We start from the raw sequence: 21,689 nt of genomic DNA on the forward strand, positions 1-21,689 counted from the left end.
CGTGCATAGAGATATGTTAGGGGTGCGTCAAACATCTTGGGAGATTTGGTTTGCGGGAACGCGGCAAGAAATAGACCCGATCTGTGTTATTTTGTTCTTTTAATTTGCGACAGACTAGGCACAGGAAGTGTATTGCTGCCCCCCGCCAGTTAAAAACAAGCCATAAACAGGGCCTCAGAGACTGGTGAAACGTCAATTCCTTCTGACCTCGCCTTAACCTGTCCTCATTCTCACACAGTATTATCTGGACTGGACTTTAATTGTAGTGATGTTCATGATTCCAATAATGTTCTGGTGTAGTTTTATGTGTTCAAAGACATTTATTTATAACAGAATCTTTTTCTTCAAAGTTTTAATCCAAAACAGGAAACAAAACTTTTTGGCATTTTTTGACAGTGGATCAGTTTTAGCAGTGAGCTGTTAGATGAAGAGCTAACCAACTTTACTATGACCTGCCGTTGTGTAGAGACGTTATGTCAGACCGTAGTTGCTCATCGCATGATGGAAAAAGGCCAGTTTTCTTCTTTATTAAAACATGAGTTTGTTTGGCCACACTGTTCACAGATACATAAGTTCATCTGCTGTTGTATTGTAAGAGGTGTTTTCTCCCCCCAGAATTCAGGGACCAGTAGTATTAATATGCGCTTGCTGTTACTACAAGTAACTGCGGGTGTTGCCAAATGAACCAGGACTGAAATCTTAAGGATTATAGCTTTAAAGTTTTTGTCTGATTCAGCACTAGTGGCAGGATGTTCCCGGAGCTCTTAAAGTGCTTCGTGAGAGGACTGAAAGAAGGTGTGCATGAGTGTGTGTTTGACAGAGACAATGTTTGTCGTTTTCTGGATACATGGGCATAGAAGCCTCTTTTGAAGTGTTAAGCAGATCTGAATAATTCGCTCCTCTCCAAATATATGCGGAACTTTTAAATAATCACTTACATTGGTGAACTGCGTCGGGAAAGACGATCTCGAAACTACACACACCTACTGTACGCATAATGAGGTAACCCCTAGTTGGAGTTTTACTTTGAACTTTTGATTGTTCTCCATTGGCTGGTCGATACCTGCACAAACATGAAATGAGCCATCTGATGCAATGAGAAAGCTGGCAGTGACATCCACAGGATCAACAGTATGACTTCAAAGTGACTTACCTGCTCATGTCCTCCTGAATATACAGCGAGAGCAGTTGTTTGGGGATGCTAAAGGACAACGTGCACTCCTCCATTTGTTCCCGCACGAGCATCCACTTGCTGTCCATAGTTTGAAATCTGTACACCTTGCGTACTGGGTTCTTGAACACTGAGAGAGGGACACAAAGGGAGGGAAGAAAGGTATATTGAACCATCTGACGCAGCAGAAAATACATCACGTTCTCATCAATGATATTTCTAACTTTTTACATTTTACAAAGGGAAAACAGAAGATCTAAACCAACTTTGACAACAGGAAACCTCAAGGATGCTACAGACAGAAACTCTTCAAAAGTCACATGAGGTATGAAGCACAAATTAAATTCTATAATCAATAAGTGTGTCTGCCATAGATAAGGCGTTTCTCATCTTCTAAGGCCTTCTCTCCCTCTCTCTTTCTACTTCAGAGGCAGCAAAGCAGACTAGAATACAGACTGAAATACAGAGACCTTGTCCTGTTAATCTTTGCCTTATTATTTCCTCTATTTCCATTTTAATTGCGTGTTTATTGTACAACAGTGGGGTAGAGGAAGTTGAATCATTCTGAAACTTTGCTTGCTAACCCCACTGCCCAGTTCTGCCATTAAACCCTATTCAGATTCAGCCCCATCTTCTTCATTTTTACTGAGAGTGGCTAATAGCAGCAATCGAAGGCTGGAAACGAAAAACAGCTCTAATGCTCTTATCTGCATGCTGGCAGCAAAGGGCAAGAAAGCTGTGTGCCTTGAACAGTGTTTACTACCCCCTTTCGTTTCCAGAGCTGCAGTCATAAAGGGAGTCACTCAATAAGTCGGAGCTGAAGCACCCGGGGTGAAACGTTGACAATCTCAGTCTAGGCAGTCGAACATGCATGGCACCAGTAAAATGTTTTTGCTTGAATTCAAAAGTGGGAGCCACACTTCTGCTACAGTACAGGCAGTACTCCTACCACCAAACCCTTCATACTGTACTGTACCCTGATCTGGCCTCAGATTGTCCTTTGGTCAAAGTCATCTGTCTAAGTGCCCAAGTCATTAATCCTGGTGGTGCTACGTCATGTGTCCTCAAGTGTTTAAGTTCAGGTTCAACAAGGCACACTACAGTAGAAGTTCTTATGTAGAAAAAGGATATTAATATGAGATACAATGTCAAGGGTGCTGGCTGGTTAGCTTTAACAACTTTGTTTCAGAAAGTGAACTTTAGGCATCAAAACAAGCCAACAACACAAATATTTAGTGTCTGTCATTGATTTGCAATGTACAAATCGTTTTCTTTATCATCAACTAATTGATCCTACTAACAAATATTGTCTGTGAAGCCAAAGACATTCCTATGTGCCATAGACCTCCATTGTCTTCCATGGGCACATGGGCCGTGTAGTTCATTTTGAGTCAATCCTATGTAAACCATTTTGGTGTTAAATACTTGCTAGCGGAGCAAATGTGTGTCATTACATTATTTACTCCTGTTGGGACGTTTACTAAAAGCTACAGCGTCCCGCTGTTTTAGGAAAGCCTTTTAAAAAAAAAATTTTTTTTTAAGTTTTTTAATATTTATGTCTCCAGTAGGAACTAATGGGCTTGGGTAGTATTGGGAGACAAACTAATTAGTTGTTGATTTGGTGTATTTGTTCACAGTAAGAATTGTATATACCGTAGTTGATAGTATATACACAAGATTAAAATGGACAAGCTGATAGTCATACAGTATAGTATACAGTAACTCTGATGAGCAACTTAGAAATGAAGCACCATCAGGTACGACATCTCTGAGAGGCAGAGTGGCAATATTTGTGAACATCTAAAGACACTTCTGTCACTGTTTATCTGTTTAGCACTGTTTAGCACTTGACTAACAGCAAGAATATTTTGAAGGTATTTTATCAATAAGGCTAATTCTAGCTCAATTTTATTTTCAAATGTGTTACATCATAATACACAGAAATATTGTGTGGATACACTATAAACCCAGGGACGTATAGACAGTAGAAAGCCTCTGAAGGACAATAAGCCAAATAGGCAACAGAGAGGCCTATTATTGTTTTTCTATGATGCTGAAGTTGATGTTGAAATTAATGAAGATTAAAGCTTAGCCTGGCACTGGAATGACCCCTAAAAGGATTCATAATTGCAACTAAATGAAATGGGATATTCAGACATTGTTGGCATGGGGATTAGAGAAGGTGAAATGGATCACAAAAATAAATGGGGAGCAAGGGACACATGGAGAGAAGGGGGAGTGAAGGCACGACCTTAATCGGAAGAGCGACAGTTGCTGCCTTCTACCACCGTCAGAGATGCAGATTAACCCCTGAACTCCCCCCTGCCACCACACTAATCTGACCACCAATCAGATGCCTCTGTTTCCCTTCCCGACACCTCTTAAGAAAATGACTTCCCGAGACGTGCTGTGCGTGGGCTCCCCTATCTCCATGCTCTCCGCATGCTCATTTTGAAAGGTAATAAAAGTGGAAGACTAAATTGCATTACTCAATCTGGCGGGGTCTACAGGGAGGGTATTGTTTTGACGGGCTGCAGATGTGCACCTGCAAACGTGGCTGCAGTTTACTAGCTAATCACAGTAGAAAGTAAGAGACAATGACACCATGACAACAGGCGTGGGGCTGCTAGGGAGCTTAGGGAGGTGATGGGAATCTGGATAAAAGAGAAAATGGATGTGTGGAACAAATGAATGCATGGGATGAAAAAAGGAAACTCGTTTCCCAAGTCTCCTCTGAACAAGGGCTGTGAAGTTTCAAAACAGCAGGAGTCGTGACCTTTTCAAGTCTATTCCTTTTCTGTCTACATGTCTTTCATTTTCTCTCTACAATTCTCTCTTTCTCAACCAGGGAGAGAGCTGGCTTTCTGTGTCGCCACTAAATTAGTCTCACACAGCTAGCATGGCATCTTTTGCTTGTCTTCACTTAGTCCACAAAGAACCGAGAGGGTTTACCTCATTGTCAATTACCTCCCACTATTCTTTCTCGCAGCATAAAAACACCAAGACTCCTAGGATACCCCAGAGATGCCTCAAATCTTGTTAATGGAAAGGATATTCAAGGCGAGTTCAAGGTCACTTAAATACATATAAACATTAAGGGACTTTTGGATAAAGGAAGATGTTATAGGATGTTAACTAGCACAATTCTGCATTTCTTTTCTTTGAGGCCATTACAGGGTTTTTGACATTTTACTCATGTTAAATCTTTTTATTGTGGACAAAGTGGACAACAAATCATGCAGGAAAAGAAGGGAATTAGAGAACTCTCTTTTCTTTTTGCCACTTTATTCAGCGATGAATGTATAAATTACAGGTGTTCAGTGTGTGAATCATACCTGGTCCTGTCAGTGGGTTATTTTCTCTGTCGATGCAGACATGGGACGCAGACTCACAAACCAAGGGACACTGGAAAGGAAAAGAACAGCAGACAGACAATAGATAATAGAATATTGCTTGACATCAAAATGTTCTTTCTGAGACAACAACAGGGATGCTGGAGTATTTTTCTAAGGAGCAGGCAAGCTTGGATCATGACCATTACTTATTGGGTACATTGGAGAAGACATACCCTTAAGCAAGTGCAGTCTGTGACCAATATTTCATCTCACATCTTAGTGCCAGTTTAGGTATGAAATTCTCAGTTAGCTTTGTTAGTCAGAAGCAATACAGCATTAGTATCGAGCCAAAATTACAACAACAAAATTCGGTGGCTGATTATGAACCATCAGATTTTTAAACTAAAATGAAACATGAAACTCTAAACATGCTCACATGAGTACATCATAACTGAATTTTGGAAATAACTACAGATATAATGCATGAATGTTTTAATGTGTGAATTAATATTTTTGTTGGCTTTTGGTTTGCATTTGTTTGATTTGTGTTTGCATTTCTACAATACAGTCATTTTATTGATCACTGGTGGGAAATTACACAATTTCAACCACGACAACCTGTTTTGGTGACAAACAGACAGGAATAGTAGCTTCTGTATGTACATGACAATTACTACAATTAAAGACTAGACCCATATGGAAGCACATTGCTCTCTTTTTAGTTAAAACATTCAACCATGCTGCTCTTCTGCCTTCACTGCGATCAGTGATGTCACAGCAGGTGACAGCTGAAGGAAAACATCTGCTGCGACATCACTGACTAGGTTGTTAAAGATAAACATACAGTCAATTCCTTACACTTTTGCTTTGTAAAGGCAAAACAAATTAACACAAGTTCTTGTGGCTTTACTACGTTATTTCAATGTTTGTAATGTAGCATATTGTTGGTGCTACTAAGTGTAAAATCATCAAGCTAATTTAACAAATAGTGTAAAACTATACCGTTATATCTGTACACTCTGCTACGCCTCTGAAAACCTTCAGTGCCTCTTCCTGCATTAAGTCTGGTACTCCTCATAAAAGCAATACTGACAACTAACAATCTTTTTCGCCCGCTGTATGTCAGCTCTGCCCTGCCTGATGAACCATTTAACACAGCTAGACAGCCAAACCTGTCCCCAGAAAAGGACTTTAATGACTGCTAGGAACAATCCATCACCTCTCCTAGCTTAGAAACTGATCCTGAATAAACCAGACACCCAACCAACGCCCATGCTCAGACACAAACAAACCCCAAAATAAAACGTGTCAGTTGAACAAAACAACTGGCATCTGGAAATTTCAGTGAGCAATACAAGTAAGGTCTCTGATAATGAAAGTATTAACAATGAGCCAAGGGCCACAGCTGTGAAAGGAGTCCCAATGTAATTGTAGGCAGCGGACAGCATGTGTTCGATTGCTCTTTGATGACTAAAATATGTAAAGAGATCAGATCAAAGGTGACTGGAGTCTCTTTCTTGTTTCAGCTGACTGTTTTGTGGGGTCAGTGGGAAATTCATGAGCGGCAGCCACCCAAGCAATGACAGGGAATGATCAAACAAGTGCCTCAGACCCTCCCACAGACACACAAACACACACACACACACACATACACATACAATACATTCAAGCAGCAAGACACGTACACGACAAAGGTAAATTGAACAAGAACTTCCCCACAAGTGAGTCTTGAGTCTCAAGTGAGCCCTCCCTAATGTTTGTCATATCCCTTCCCTCTTTCCTCCTCTCATCTTCTACAACAGAAACAACATACACACGGGGAAATGTGCTGTGACAACCAACACGCACGGACGCATGCACGCATGCACGCACGCACGCACACACGCACGCACACACACACACACACACACACACAGCAACACATTCATCAAGGCGACATGGGCAGATTGTCAGTGACACTCTGGAGCCTGGCAGGGAACCTCCCTGCACCAGCAACAGGGGTGGGCAGAAGCGAAAGCCAGTCAGCCATGTAGAAGCCCTTGGTCAATTATATAAGACAGTGATTCATACACATACACACACACACACACACACACACACACACACACACACACACACACACACACACACACACAAACATTTCACACAAATCAAAAGCAGGAATCTCGGGAAGTCTCCATGCTGCCTTGCAGAGCTGTGCTGTAGTGAAAGAAAATCAGAATGTTCCCCTTTACAGATCAGAAACATCATTAAAGCTCCTTCTTAACTTTTTAATACTCTACAGCACACTTGACAAATGTTCAGCAAATTGCGATCCATTAGGAACAGAAAATTAAGTGAAATCAGAGTACATACAACTTCATTTCTGGTGTGGTGGCACCCCATTTTGGATGACAATCTTCGGTTTACTGAAGGAGAATACTTTTTCTTCCTCTTTCTCTGCCCTGATTACGTGAGTCACTTCAGAGCCGAGTTAAGCGGTATGTATTGTATGAGATTAGAGCTGAGAAGGGGGTGGTGGCAGTAAGAAAGCCACATTCAGGGAATATCTGCCACTTGGTCATAAGAGGGAAGGTTGCGAGACTGCCTACACAATCCCACACAAACAGAGTCAAGTGCATGTATGTTAGAATGCTAATTTGGTCAGTCTCTCTTTAATCTTTTCTATATATGACAGAGAGACAACACAAATGTACTCACGGACACAGACATTACACGCACACACATCCTCTAAATCCCCATTAGGGTTTACTGAAGTTTATTTAATCTCATTGGAGGACTTGAGCAGTGCCAGTCATTAGCACAAGGCATCTGGAGCATGGAGACTCCTGCTTTGTCTCTTCACTCTGATATTTTACCTTCTGTGATGGTATGTCGGTGGTAATGTGGTCTACGTCAACCTCCTCCATCTCCCCCATCTTCAGACGACTCACCACCACTGTTCCTGCTGCGCACACACCATCAGATGACCTAGAGGGAGACAGGAAGAGAGTTACAGAGTGTTAGCCTCTTCATTTAATCTGTTGAATAAAAAGTGTATTCTGTTAAATGATCTTTTCCTCTGACTGCTACCCCTCCATGGACCTGAAAAATATTCATCTCCATGTTGGGCCCTCCAACTCTCCGAACCTAATAAGCTTATTTCCAGCCTTGAACAGGTTGTGAAATTATAAAGTGTAATCAGGACATAGATGCTTGCACTGGGGCGATTTCTGTTTCAGACAGATTTTGCAGAAGAGTATGCATGCAGAATAAAGCCAAGCCTGCTCCAGTGGGAAGCTGTTGGGGTTGGAGCGAGAAACATTTCGTATAACTGTTCAAATGGCCGTCTAATAACCCAGGCTATGTGCCCTGACAGACATGAAATTGATACTAGAGTTTTCATATCAGGGAGCCTGGCCGATCACTTTCCCAATCATGAAGCCATGATTAAGGAGCTGATAGAAAATCTATAGTATTGGCAGCAAGACAGACACTCTCAAATGAAGAAAAATGGTCCCTGGGCATCCCACGAGCAAGATGATCACCTTAACAGACCCATCCCTAATGTGCTCAGTTCCACTCCAGCTGGAGAATATATTGGATGTTGTGTGCCAGCCAGTGGTCTGGGGAGACAGGGGGGAAGGATGACACACCCCTGACTGAGGAGGAGAAAACGCAAGGATGGTGATGGAAGCAGAAAGTATGCTTTCAAGGCCAATCCATCTTGGTCAGACACAGGGGAGAAAATGTAATCGTACCCGAGGGAAAGCAGGAAAGGGAATAAGAGATGCTGAGGAGAGGTAGGGAGGAATGCGAGGCACTACAGGAGAGGATGACTGGGATTCCAAGGAGGGAGGTGGAGAGAAAAGTGGCTCTGCGGTGGGACACTGGGAGCTTCAGTTAGCGCTTAATGTCTTACAGCAGTCCCCAAGCAGAGAAATAACATTGGTTGGTTTATAAATCTAATCATTGTCCCTTGCCAGACACCTGTCCCAGTGTTTACTCCTCTGCTCATCTTCCTGTTTCTCCCCCTTCCTCATCATCTCTCCCTCCCTCTGTTTCTCTGTGCAACACAGAGGACTGAAGCACGGTAAAAGAAAGTCACCCTGACTTTGAACAAACAGTATGTACTGACAGTGGCCCACACGTAATCGAGGAAATGGAGATTAACATGCATCGCATTCATTGATAGTCCTCCCTAGGCAAACCTTAGGGGTTACAGTGGCCCTCTACTCTTTAGATTGCTCTGCCCCAATCCACTAATGAAACTCTCCATTTAAACAGACAGAGGGGACTTTGTTAGAATTTGTTAGAAGATAATTGCTTTATGCCTTTGAGAGATATATTGTGATTTTTTTTGCGGCCAGACGTAAACTCAGCACCTGTTCAAATACAATCTTTATATATTATTGCCTGTGAGGAAAAGAACTCTTCAGCAGCTCATTTTGGTGATTTGATTTAGTTCCATCACCACACTGCTGGTTTACTGTACAAATTCTGCTAAAATCAAGCAAAGAAAGGGGCAGAGACGTCAACTTCCTGACAGAATGTCTGGTCTGCAGTGTCACAAACTTTTATTTTGCAAACTACAGTCTTTTAGCTTGCACACTAACTGACCTCGAATTAACTTTGAAGGTTCCGATGAGAGCTGTGGATGAAAACAGAGCCCGTCTCCCACTACCCCTCCCCTCCCCCATCCCCTCCTCCTCCACCCCTCTCCTTCCGTCTGTTACAGCTGGCATGGAAACAAATCTGCAGATTGTTCTTTGCCTGCGAGCCCATCTTTTTTTTTTAATCTAATTGGCCCAGGATCTCTTTTATGACAACACTTAATCAGACAGCTTTGTTAAAGTGACAAAAATAATGTGCTTAAAATGTGTGCTATGAATTTGGCACAATTCAAAAAATAATTAGTTATCAGGGAAGTGCCTTACATTTAACAGTTATTTTCTTTTGAAAGCCTCTCCTGCAATTTCCAAACTCATTTTATAATTCCACTGTAGGAACACACAGTGGAATTTGTTTCAAATAACAGATCTGTACACTGAGAGGGTTCAGATATATGCGTTAAGTACGTGTACACTATAAATGATCTGTATAAAATCAAGGTATCCTGTCGAGTGTCAAATCTTACGTTTACTTCTTCTAAATAATAACATGAATAACCACATTCTCTCTTTAGAGAAACATTTATGTAAAATTCACGGTATATTATCCACAGAGGATCCCCAAAATAAAATGTTATGGTTAAGTTGGAACTGTTCCTACTTCCTACAAAGGTTCAGTGAATTAGTAGTTGTCACTGCAGACGCTGCTGTATTATGCTTATTTAGTTGTGAACTTATGTGTAACCAATTTATTCTTGGGATGAAAATACACAAGCTAGGAAACTTAATTTACCCAATAAACATTGACTGCATTGTCTATTCATAACAACAGACAAATTAAGTGAAGTGACACTCAGCACCTGGTGAGAGTTTGTCTCTACAATAATGACTTCAACAGTCTTTATAACTGTCTGTCGCATTGCAGTTTGTAGAATGAATACTGAGGACGAGTGTTTTTGGCTTAAAAATGAAAAAAGCAATCGAGTAGAGGTTATGGTGAATTTTAGATCTTTAAGACAAACTAGTCATACCTAAAACCACCACCAGAAATGCAGAAACCTGAGCGCTACTGTACGTTTTCCATCGTATCATAATTACCATTATTAGTATTTTCCCCTATTACTGTAAATACTATTACTGTATTACTGTTATTATTTGCTTGTTTGATGGTTAGATGGCAGATAAATATTTTTGTCTGGTGAAATGAGCAGTTATGCTGTGGTGGATGGCAACATGGTGGCCTGTGCAAGATAGATACAGTAGGTAATATTCAGAAGATGTTTTGTTTTTGTCTTTGAATAAAACCTGACGCTTGTTTTTGCTCAATTTGTTTTTGTTCTGAACAGAGTGGAAGTGGTAAAGGTAGTACAGGTCTGTACATAATATTTTACATAATACAGACCATGGGAAGTTGAAGACAGTCAGACAAAGACAGGCAACTACACGGATAAAAGTGGCCAAACAAATGCCTTTTTTCTGCTGCTTTGTGAGCCAAACGAAGTGACGCCATGGGTAGGACAATTGCAATACATTTTCAAAGGTCTGAATTTAACAGCCCGTGGGTGGGGAAAGTTCATCAAAAAACTTCAAAGCAGCAATACTTCTGTGGTCGTCGCTTTTCTCTGTGGGAAGCTTCACAGAGGAAAACACCTGACAGCCACAGAAATGAAGCAAAACACCTTTGGCTTTTCCCCTCACCAAGGTCTTCTGCCTCAACTGTAGGAAACCAAGTATACACAGCAGGACCTGGAAAAACTATTTTGCTTTTTGCTCTGGATTTTGCCCACAGGAGATTTGGTTTAGGAGTCCTTCAGGATACCTTAAAACTGTATGTTGCCTGTGGAATGGGAGTGGGCAGAGAAAACTAATTGCCAGACACAGGCAACAAGAATGCTACAGTCTTGAAGTGTAGCAGTGGAAGTGTAGATGGGATTCTTGACCTATATAAAGCTGGGCGGGTGGGCTAAATATAGCGCTGGCTAGTTTTCACTGAGGACAGATGTTAGGACACGGGACTGTTATAATGGAGAATGAAAGCTTTAGAAGTGATACTGAGACTCCGGATTTTCATTGGATATGACTGACATTATCATGTGACTCAGCAGTAATGGCACATTTTGCAACTGGAAGACTGGCTCAATCAGTAAGACTACACTGCAGGCATTGTTCATAGAGCTGGCCAGAATCACCAGGGGACCCTAAATTGAGCACACACTCCCTGGCTTGTCTGGACCACTTGAAGTACATTCCCAAAGAAAGAACTGCCCTGGTTTCCTCCTGATGAAAGAGACTTCCACAAAAAATATATATTCAGTCTGAATCTAAAATTAATGAAAAACATGCTGTGTATCTTGTATTAAAGTTTTGTAAAAATCTGTTTGCTACTGAAATTAACTAAATTGTGGTGGCGGTGGCACGCTCAGGACTTTTTATGCTTGAAAGGTTGAGCAAGCATTACATTTTCAATCAAAACAAGATGATTTATTCGGAATACACCAGTGTGATCAATCTCTACAACATGCAAATTTATGCAATGTAAAAAATCTGTTTGTCTGCTGCAATACATCTGTAATAAGCTGAATAGGAGCCATGTCAGGGCAAGATGCATACTTGCACAAGATTTGTGAGTTTTAACGCATCCTATTTGTTCCAGTTCCATCACACAGACACACTACTGTATTCTTGCATGGTGAGAACTGTCTTCACACTACATTTACTTTTATGTTAGAGCTCAACCAGAGTCAGGAACATTCTGGGATAAGCTGTTTTCACAGAAGAGGCAAGGTGGACAAAACTATCCAGAAAGGATGCTATTTCTTTCAGCAATCACATCAATCCAGGCTGGGGCTCAAAACTAGGCGCTTGATGACTGTTTTGTGCAATTTTATAGTGTTGATGTAGCAAAAGAACACCGACAACTCAGTGAGAAAATCCCTTGTGCTTCATTCATATACAGGCTACTATGGCAAAGAGAAGAGCTTCAGAAATAGAATGTTTCTCAATAGTAACTTTAGAGAAATATGAAAGTTTGAATATTGTACCGTAAAACTCTGTGAGAAGCTTTATTTATGCTGAGGAGCATGACTACATAATGTTACAATAGGCCACAGTGTATGCTGACAACCTGGTAATTTTTAGCCCATATGGTGCTGAGCTGCAGCAGTTACAGAAGGTGTGTTCACAGTACGGCAAAGACTAATACATTTACACGTCAGAAGTAGAGAGATTAGGAAATTCATTTTTTCGTGTGTTTCACTTGTGCGATATTCCTCTCATGACATGCAAGGAATAAAAAATTCCTTGGCCACTTTCTCGGTGATGATTTGAATGACAACAGAGATATTTATCAACAGTGCTGTAAACTATATGCTCAGGCCAATATGTAGTAGTTAGTCTGTCAATGTAAACATTATTTAGAGCTTTCTGCACACTTACGTATACAGCTCATCTTACGCTCATCTTTTGCTCAGTAGAACGCAGAGACTTACAGTGGCTTACAATGATGCAATGAGGCTGCTGCTTCAGGCTCCCAGATGGCACAGTGCCAGTCAACTGTTCTCTGGTGTTCCTACATGTGAGGCACTTCTGAGACATCTGATGTACAACATTATGTGTCGCTTGGATGGGCCAGAGAACAGCATCAGAGAGCCTTTAACCAGCACTAGGAAGAGCTGCTCTCATACAGACAGTATATATAAGTACAGTTTTTTAAATTGAATGATGAATTGTTGTGGTTTTATCTTGTACGTCTTATTTTTCTTTTTTATTGCTATGGACACTCTGCCTGAAGTAAAGTTTGAATTAAATTGAATTATAGCGACTGCCAGTGAGTTGTCTGTCACAGGTGATACTGCGCACACAAATTCACACACGCACACACACATACACACAAACCCAGTGGTATATGCAAAAACGCAAAATCGTGAACACACCCTGCTGTGACATTACTGGCCATTACCACCATGAAGAGCCCTTTAAATGACTGTACAAGACAATTATTATGTGTCAAATGGTTCAAGTTGGACTTAAGGCCAGATTATGCTGTATGAACCTGAGTTTTAGGTGTCAAATATGAATATATATATATATATATATATATATATATATATATATAAAAGTATAGTGTCAGAGTTAAGATGAGCATTCAAAAGGTGAATAAGTTCTCAACTTTGTGCATTCAGTTGTGTGAATATATTTCTGATGATGAAGATGGGCATACATTCAGTGTGAAGTGCAGATTAATATCAATTGAATGAGCGTGGTTAGAGATGACATTTGAGTGGTAGAGGGGAGGTGGTGCAGTGACAAAGAGCGTACTGTATGCCCAGATGATGACCTCCATCAACACTCACTCAATGAATACTACATTATCAACACGTAAGTGGTTAGGGGTCAAACTAAGCTAGCAAGCTGCATTGCAAAACATGAAAAAACCCTAAAGATCGTTCTCACACAGGCATCTGATTCTGAAAAACTGCAGAGAAAATCACAGTCTGTTTCAAGTGTAATGACTCAGAAACAGAGAGAGAGTAGATGCCCCCACAGAGAGCCACTAAGGCTTCATAATTATTTTTCAACAAACTGTAAAAGAGCTCCTTTTATCTCTGTCAAACAGATGGTTTTTGTCCTGTAATTGCTCTTGAAAGAGAAGCCAACCAACAGTATCTAGACCGCCACTGATTCTGACATGCAAGCACTCACTGGTGGATGGCAGGTAAGTCTTTGTATGAATTGTGTGTTCAATTTTGTTTTTTTTCTCAGTTGGCTTAATGAGGCTGAAGCTTAAAGGAATAGTTTGACTTTTTGGGAAATACTCACTTATAAATGCTTATTTGCTTTCTTGCTGAGAGTTAGATGAGAAGCTTGATACCACTCTTATATCTGTCAGTCAAATACGAAGATGGAGGGGAGACAGTTAGCATAGCTTAGCATAAATACTGGAATCAGGGGGAAACAGCTACCCTGGCTCTGTCCAGAGGCAACAAAATCTGCGTACCAGCCTCTCTAATGCTCACTAATTAACATGTTATATCATGTTCCTTTTAATCTGTACAAAAATCAAAGAGTAAAAACGACAGGTTGTGGTTTTATTTGGGGTTATGTGCTGGACTATTTATTGGCCGGCAGACCTAACAGCACCAAACCATGAGGAATAGCAGGTTCAATTATTGACCACAGGGGAGGGAGCACTAACAAGCCTTTATCTGTGTCCCCATACAGCTTTCATTGGGGGATTGAAGGCGGTGCTGCATGCAAACAAGACTATGTCTGCGTGTATATGTGTGTTAGAGTGGAAGAAAGAGTGTGTATGTGTGATCTACAGCAAAGCAGATGGAAAGTGAGAGCTACTGTTGCTAGTGGTGCTGATTGCAGTGTAATGGAGCCTCACACCCTTACAGCAGGACTATTAGCTGTATTAAGGTTGATGATGATTGTGTGGCTCCACATCTTTGGTAAAAGCTTTTAACCAAATCTTAGAGCAGCCAATCAGCCAGTCAGATTTCTTACCAACCACCTTAAAGGGCAGTTAACTTAAAAAGAAATAATAATGGGGTGCCCTGTAGCTCACTTGGTAGAGCAGGCGTCCCATGTACAAAGGCTGAGTCCCTTTTCTGGGCAAAAAGCCCAAAAACTTATCTTAAAAAGAAATCATTTCTCAGACAAAACAATCACAGCTTATGGTCCACTTTTTAAAAAAAAACTTTCAACAATATCACTTCATGGTGGTAATGGCCAGTAATGTCACAGCAGGGTGTGTTCACATTTTCATGATTGTTCTCAATCATTAAAAGCACCAGAAAAGGCTAGTAAGTGAACCTTGAGCTGGAATTGTTTAAAAAAAACTGCTATTTCCAAGGTCAAGAATGAGCTTTTAAGCCAACAGGGACAAATACAATTATGAAATGCCACAGATGAAATCCAACACCAAGAAAACTTAGCATACTCCACCAACTAAAGACTATGTGATACAACTGAAAGCTCTGGAAAAGGCTAGTAAGTGAACCTTGAGCTGGAATTGTTTAAAAAAAACTGCTATTTCCAAGGTCAAGAATGAGCTTTTAAGCCAACAGGGACAAATACAATTATGAAATGCCACAGATGAAATCCAACACCAAGAAAACTTAGCATACTCCACCCACTAAAGACTATGTGATACAACTGAAAGCTCTGGAAAAGGCTAGTAAGTGAACCTTGAGCTGGAATTGTTTAAAAAAAACTGCTATTTCCAAGGTCAAGAATGAGCTTTTAAGCCAACAGGGACAAATACAATTATGAAATGCCACAGATGAAATCCAACACCAAGAAAACTTAGCATACTCCACCCACTAAAGACTATGTGATACAACTGAAAGCTCTGGAAAAAGCTAGTGAGTGAACCCTGAGTTAGATTGTTTTGTCAAACTATTATTTCCAAGGTCAAGAATTTACTTTCATTCTTAATAATATTTCAAGTTAGTCTCTCTTTTTATTAGTTAGTTAGTTAGTTTTATAGGTTATAGGATTAAAGTTTATTTAAGGGCTGGGCACACATTGGGCCAATTATAGTTATGATTTGGATGTCACAAGTGGTCAGACCAAAGCGGACCAAGTCCGCTGAGCCAGTTGATATAAAATGTTATGATAATAAAACACTGTAGATGTTTTTGACTGAAATTAGGACCATCAACATCACAGGTGTGAACTGGAGCAAAACAAGTGTTCAAAAATATCAAATAATTCCTATATCTATATATTTTCTATATCTATATATCAGAGTTCATAGTCCATGTTTTCCCATGACCATTTAATTAAGTTTAGGCTTTTCTCAGTTTCTTTGCCTTTTTTGTTCAAATTCATGTTCTCACGGGATTTGTGGAGTTGCTTAGCGACACAACTCTGGGTCTACCACTTGATTTGTGTACTGTCCACTGTAAATTGGTAGAAATGAGTTTGTGTGGATGTTTTAATTTTTCTAGCTTTCAATAGTCTTTAGGTCTATTCCCTGCTTTACTGACTTACTACATATGAATGATCTACAGTGATCTTTCCGCAGAAACAATTTCTATGTTTAGAAAGACAAAAAGAGAATTTTAAAGTGAAATAACTGCAGGACTGTGGAAAGATTTTCATACCACAGAATCTTAAGAAAAAGCTCTACTGCAACCTTCAAAAGTAACACAACAAGGAAGTCTTCATTGGATGCACCAAGGACAGGTTGATACCTGGTACTTCAAAACAAAGAATCAGCTGCGTATTAAAGATTATCTGTTTGTGTGTGGGAATAAAATTGCATGAGAAAATGTTTGTGTGAGTGTGCGCTGAAAGGCTCACAGCTAGATCCTATTTGTAAAGAGCTTTACAGGTAGTAAATACACTTGCTCAGAAAATGCCACAGGCTCATAACAATATGAATGCTGGAGAAGTCTGCTGTGCCGAATACAGTTCATACAAAACAATGACCAGCAGGTATGGATTATAAATAAATATATAATAATAAGAAATACATTAGGCATTACTGGATGGATGTACAGTTAGGTCCTTGTCAGTAGTGGGCAAGAAAATGTAGCCATGTTATTACCTTTATCAAAATAGATAATCCTCCATAAAGTGGCCATTTTAGGACATTTCAAACTCGGCTTGTCAGGCTCAGCCCTATGCTCATCAGTCTAAACTGTTTGTCAGCTCTGCATGTACTTAGACTCAACTGCAGTTGCTATGTTATGAGCTGAATGCTAAAAGGATGCTAATGGCCAGTTTCAAGCTAGAAATGCTGAACAAGGGGACATTTTTATCTGTTGATGGCATTAAATGGAAAGTCGGAGTAGGACTCAAATGACCAAATTCAAATGCTGAGATATTTTACTCTGGACTCATGTGGTATGCCTTAAGTGTGTCAAAAAATATTTATTTTTGCCATGCTACTGTAGATCTGTTTTATTTTAGGTAGCTAAATGGTCACTGTCCCACAAGGATGCCCAAGTTGTAGATACAGTATATGGCTTTTTATTTCATTTTACAGAACATTTTACAGTTTAAAGCTCATGAAAGTCACAGTCACAGTCACATGCAAACATGACAGGGAGAGAATCCAAACAAAGAAATGTGCAGTGTGCAGACTGAGATCAAAACAACCAGGTGAGTCTAAGGCTACGTCTCCATAACAGAGTCAAAGTCACTTTAAAAAACACAATAAGAAAGGTCAGTCATAACTCTGCTATCAAAACTAGCCTTTCGAATCAGGTTATGGTGGGCAGCACAGAGCCCTCTTCTCCTTCTCAGTGAATGAAAGGGATTTAAGAGCTGTGTTGATACAGGTCATTGGTATAGACAAGGCAAGTAGTTAGCATTCTGCATGGGCTCCCTCTCAGGGTGTTGAAAAGACACAGGGATTGGGTTCTGCAAAGTTATGTGTCTGCCTGAAAAATATCACTTCAGACTAACATAACATGGAGCAGTATAGGAATGTGAACTTTATGCAAATAGCGGAGAGTATGTACACTGTAATAATAATAGAACCTCAAGTTCAAGTGTGCAAAGAAGCCAAAACTTTTGGCAGGAAATATTCTTTTCTTTACTGTTGAGTAGTTATCTCTCTCAACCTCACCGTCTTTCTCTAAAGTGATAAAACAAATATAGCCTAGGTACATAAATAAGACACAATTCCATGGTGCAGCATACTATTACTGGCCTATGGCAACAAGATAAAAATTTGACCTTGACCTAAAATGAAGGCAGTCTGAGTTTGAACTTTGCAAAGACGCAGTGAGCCTTCATTACAAAAACATGAAGGCTATTTAATGGAGGATTTGGCCACACATATCTACCAGCCCCTGTGGTGTGTGTGTTTCTGTATGTGTGGGTGTGTACCTCCACGCGTACCAATGTTTTAAACAACAAATTTATGGACAATTGATGAACACATCACAACACCTGTTGCTCATTCAAACTGAGCGACCAGACCTGAGTGACCATTCATGTAAATGCAGGTGGACAACATAATAGAAATACACCCGAGCAGCACATCTCTGCAGTGCAGCCTAACTCACAGTTTATTCCAAATAGTGTCAACATTATGAGTCAACATGAGCTTCTTGTTATGCTAATGTAGGATACATGTCACAGTGGATATGCAGCATGCATGATTGGACAAACACAAGTCCAATGGATACAAGTTATTCATGTTTGTTGAGATGCTCAAAACAGCAATGAGCTGGTGACTCTGGAGATTTCCTAAAGTTAGTGGAATCAGACACCAAAACAAATACAGCAACAAAATTAAAATGAAACGTCTCAAGTCTTTCAACCTATTTCAACCTTGATGCAGTTAGGTTGTGCTAAAAATGTGTTTAAAGTTATCATTTGTAGGATTTGGAGTTTGTACTCTTTGGCTGTATCTGTTTGAAATTTTCACAATTGACTTATGATTTACTTTAACAACTTAACTTCATTAAAAAAAAAGGGAAGATTTCATTCTAATTTATAATAATCTAATTTAAAGGCCCTCTCACACGTATGGTACACCCACTCAGGTGATTTTGATTATTTTACCTGATTAGACTTCTTCTCAGGACTGTGTGGGCGTGTCCAGACTGAGTTTGACCGACATCTCTCTCCCTCTTCTGTTAGCTTTGTTGCAGATGTTAAAGGTGGGACAAATAACACCTTGAGGTAATCAATAGATGGAGTCCGGTGACATAATTACCAGCACAGTGCTGCCCAAACTTGGCCAGAGATGTAATCAGCACCTTTGTGGATGTGCAGAGCCTTTAAAACGAGGCTTGTCAGAAGGAAGTGTGAATAGTATGGTGGTGACTGGTGAATAGTATTCCAATACAGTTACTGAAAACAAGCCACAATGGGCCACAAAGCTGGCTTGTAAAGCTTTCTACTACAGGTAGTATATCATACATGCACATTTCGAAGAGAACATAAAGAAAAATACACTGGTCTTGTGCAGATATATGCTTGCCCTTCTGGTAAGAATGGCTGTTTCCTCATGTTCATATTTGCAATCCTTCGTTCAACTTTTCATATTACTGGGAGAGGCAATAACACATTCAACCCCAAAGTGAGGAGGAACATAAAAAATGAAAGGATCCGCAGAAACTTCACAGAGATGAGATAAATCAAAAGCTACCAGATGAGTGTATCATGCAACATCACAAAATGTGTTGGTATTCCTGTTTTGATTTTCCTTTACTGATGCAATGTGTGCAATTTGTAATTTTATACTAACATATAGCTAGAGTGTTCTATATAACCCCCAATTAATTAAGCTTACAGAGAAATAATGAAGCAGCACATTATTATGCAAGGCACCGTGCAAGAAATACAAACATTTGAATATTTAAAGCTATTCTATGCCTACAAATGCATTGCATTATTGGGGATGATATTAAACAGCAAGGCAGACAGGATATTATGCATGACCTCATCTTCTATGGTGCACATATTGCAGTTGGAGCAAAAGGAAAGATTGCATTTCTCTGTTACAACGCCCCAGCAGGGTGCTTGAATGATGGAACACCACACATTAATCTCAGAGCAAAAATACAGGATGGCATAAAAAAAAGAAAACACAAACAGAAACCTGTGAGACATGATTTTATACACCTACTCCCTTCCCCTCTTCCTCCCTCCATTTTGTCCTCATTATCATCCTCTCATCACTTAGTGAGCCGTGCCCCTAGCATGCCTCAGCACCACGTCAGGCCAGATTTATTAAATCTCTCTCCCCCATCTTTGGCTCCTACCACATCCTATTTTCCCATCTCTTCAACCTATATGTGTTATGTTGCAAAGAGATGAGCTATAGGAAGAACCTGATCCCCGACTAATAGATCTTACCATAGCCTTATTTAATATGGATGTTAGATTAACGGTTCTATACTGTGCTTGGGGTTATCCCTGATGTTCCTGCTCAGTTTATTGGAATTGTAATTACTCATGACAGGTAATTAAGGCAGCTTGTCAATGAAATACCCCCCCGCCACCCCACCCCATTTTTCTCTCAGAGTCGCATTCTGATGCCACGGTGCAGCATTGGCCGAGTTAGTTATTTTCATATTCTGCCGATGAGCCCTAAAGCCTGGGGGATCTCACAGATTATGCAGAAGAACTGTGCGGAAAAATGAAGAGGCCATATGTGCATTTATTTCAGCCCAACTGAGTGCCTTTTCTCCCTCTTTTACATACACATGTGGTGTGTGTGGTTGTGTGTGTTAGTATTACCATATATATACTGTATGTGAAGCAACTCTGACTGTGCATGCACGTGTGTAATGTGTATGTGTGTGCCTGGTTATCCTTGTGTGTGTGCTTGCGTGCATGCAAGGTGATGTGAGTGTAAACCCATTCTACCTGCATTAAATGCATTTTATTCAATGATTCCTCACACACTCACACAAACTTGCTTCCAACAGTCCCTTCAATGTGTAAACTACAGATAAAACATTTCCCACCAGCCATACACTCAAATGCCATGGCCTTAAGTGTCCTTTAGTCTCCCCTAAGTGCTTCAGTACATATGCTCCTCTATTCACTGCTACACTGATAAAACTAAAATGCCATAAATAAAAACATTTATAGGTTTAATAATTATCCTCCTTATTTCATTTTCTCTTTTTCCAGACTAAATATTCCTGGTTTAAATTGAGCAGCTAATGACTACACAGTGAAAAATGGTGACATATGTGTGAGTGTGTGTGACTGCCACAAGGGAGGGAAGAAGAATCACTCCACAGAGTAGCGTAATTAGCAGCACTGCTTTACATTTGGCACACGCGCAGACATATACACACAAAAGTTATTTAAATATTGCCTGGCGTTTTTGTGTCATGCTGTTAACAACGTGGAGATCATTCATTTAGAATTCCCCAGGGACACAAAGGACTTCCCAACCAAATACACACAACATGCTATTTTTGTGACATAGGAGGATAGGAGGACAGACTTACTCTAAGTTAAACCATAACCACCATAACCATGCCTAACCACAACCTTTACCATGTCCATAGTCTTAACCCTAAAAATGTTTACCATGTGGGAACCAGTTCTTTATCCACAAATGGGAGGGGAGTCCACACAAACCCACACACACATGCATTTTTTCTTCAGTATAACTGGTTCAGAAAGTTGATGTTTTAGGCTTTTAGTCAGGCCCAGATAAAATCAGTCACAGGGGATTCAGTGTAAGGGAGAGTTGGCTGTCTGTGGATAAGTGTAAGAATCGGGACAGGGCGATAGTGAGGGCTCTGGGGTGGTAAAACGGTGTTATCATGATAGCATGATAGCTAAACTGTCACTGGTGGGACAGTAAAGAGAGGGTCTATCCAATGGGAATGGATGAATAAGCCATGAAGCCAGGCAGCAGAGGCACTGGTCTGAGATAATGTAGCCTTGCCATGGTAAATCTCTGATGCACACACATGTGCACGCAGACACGCACGCACACTGACACAAGCATACAAATTCATATCAAAATCAAATCTCAAACTGTGCTCTAGAACTGGGTCATAGAGTGCCTCTCCTACTGAGTGTAAAAAGTTTTTTGAGATAACAAGAAGAGCAAAAAGGAACTACAGTGTGAGAGACTGAGAGGGTAAGACAATGAAC

The 21,689-nt window shown here is 40.3% G+C and overlaps 1 protein-coding gene across 1 annotated transcript in view; it reads right to left on the reverse strand.

The window, feature by feature from the left end:
* Positions 1–21,689, reverse strand: part of inpp4b (inositol polyphosphate-4-phosphatase type II B) — a 105,042-nt gene that overhangs the window by 51,597 nt on the left and 31,756 nt on the right. The window contains exons 4-6 of the mRNA XM_070913925.1: positions 7,365–7,476; positions 4,507–4,576; positions 1,154–1,301 (exon numbers count right to left, since the gene is read on the reverse strand). Of these exons, the coding sequence (XP_070770026.1) occupies positions 1,154–1,301; positions 4,507–4,576; positions 7,365–7,476 (330 nt within the window). The remainder of the gene's footprint in view (positions 1–1,153; positions 1,302–4,506; positions 4,577–7,364; positions 7,477–21,689) is intronic.

Source organism: Enoplosus armatus, chromosome 2 (assembly GCF_043641665.1).
Source record: "Enoplosus armatus isolate fEnoArm2 chromosome 2, fEnoArm2.hap1, whole genome shotgun sequence".
NCBI classification, from domain to species: Eukaryota; Metazoa; Chordata; class Actinopteri; order Centrarchiformes; family Enoplosidae; genus Enoplosus; species Enoplosus armatus.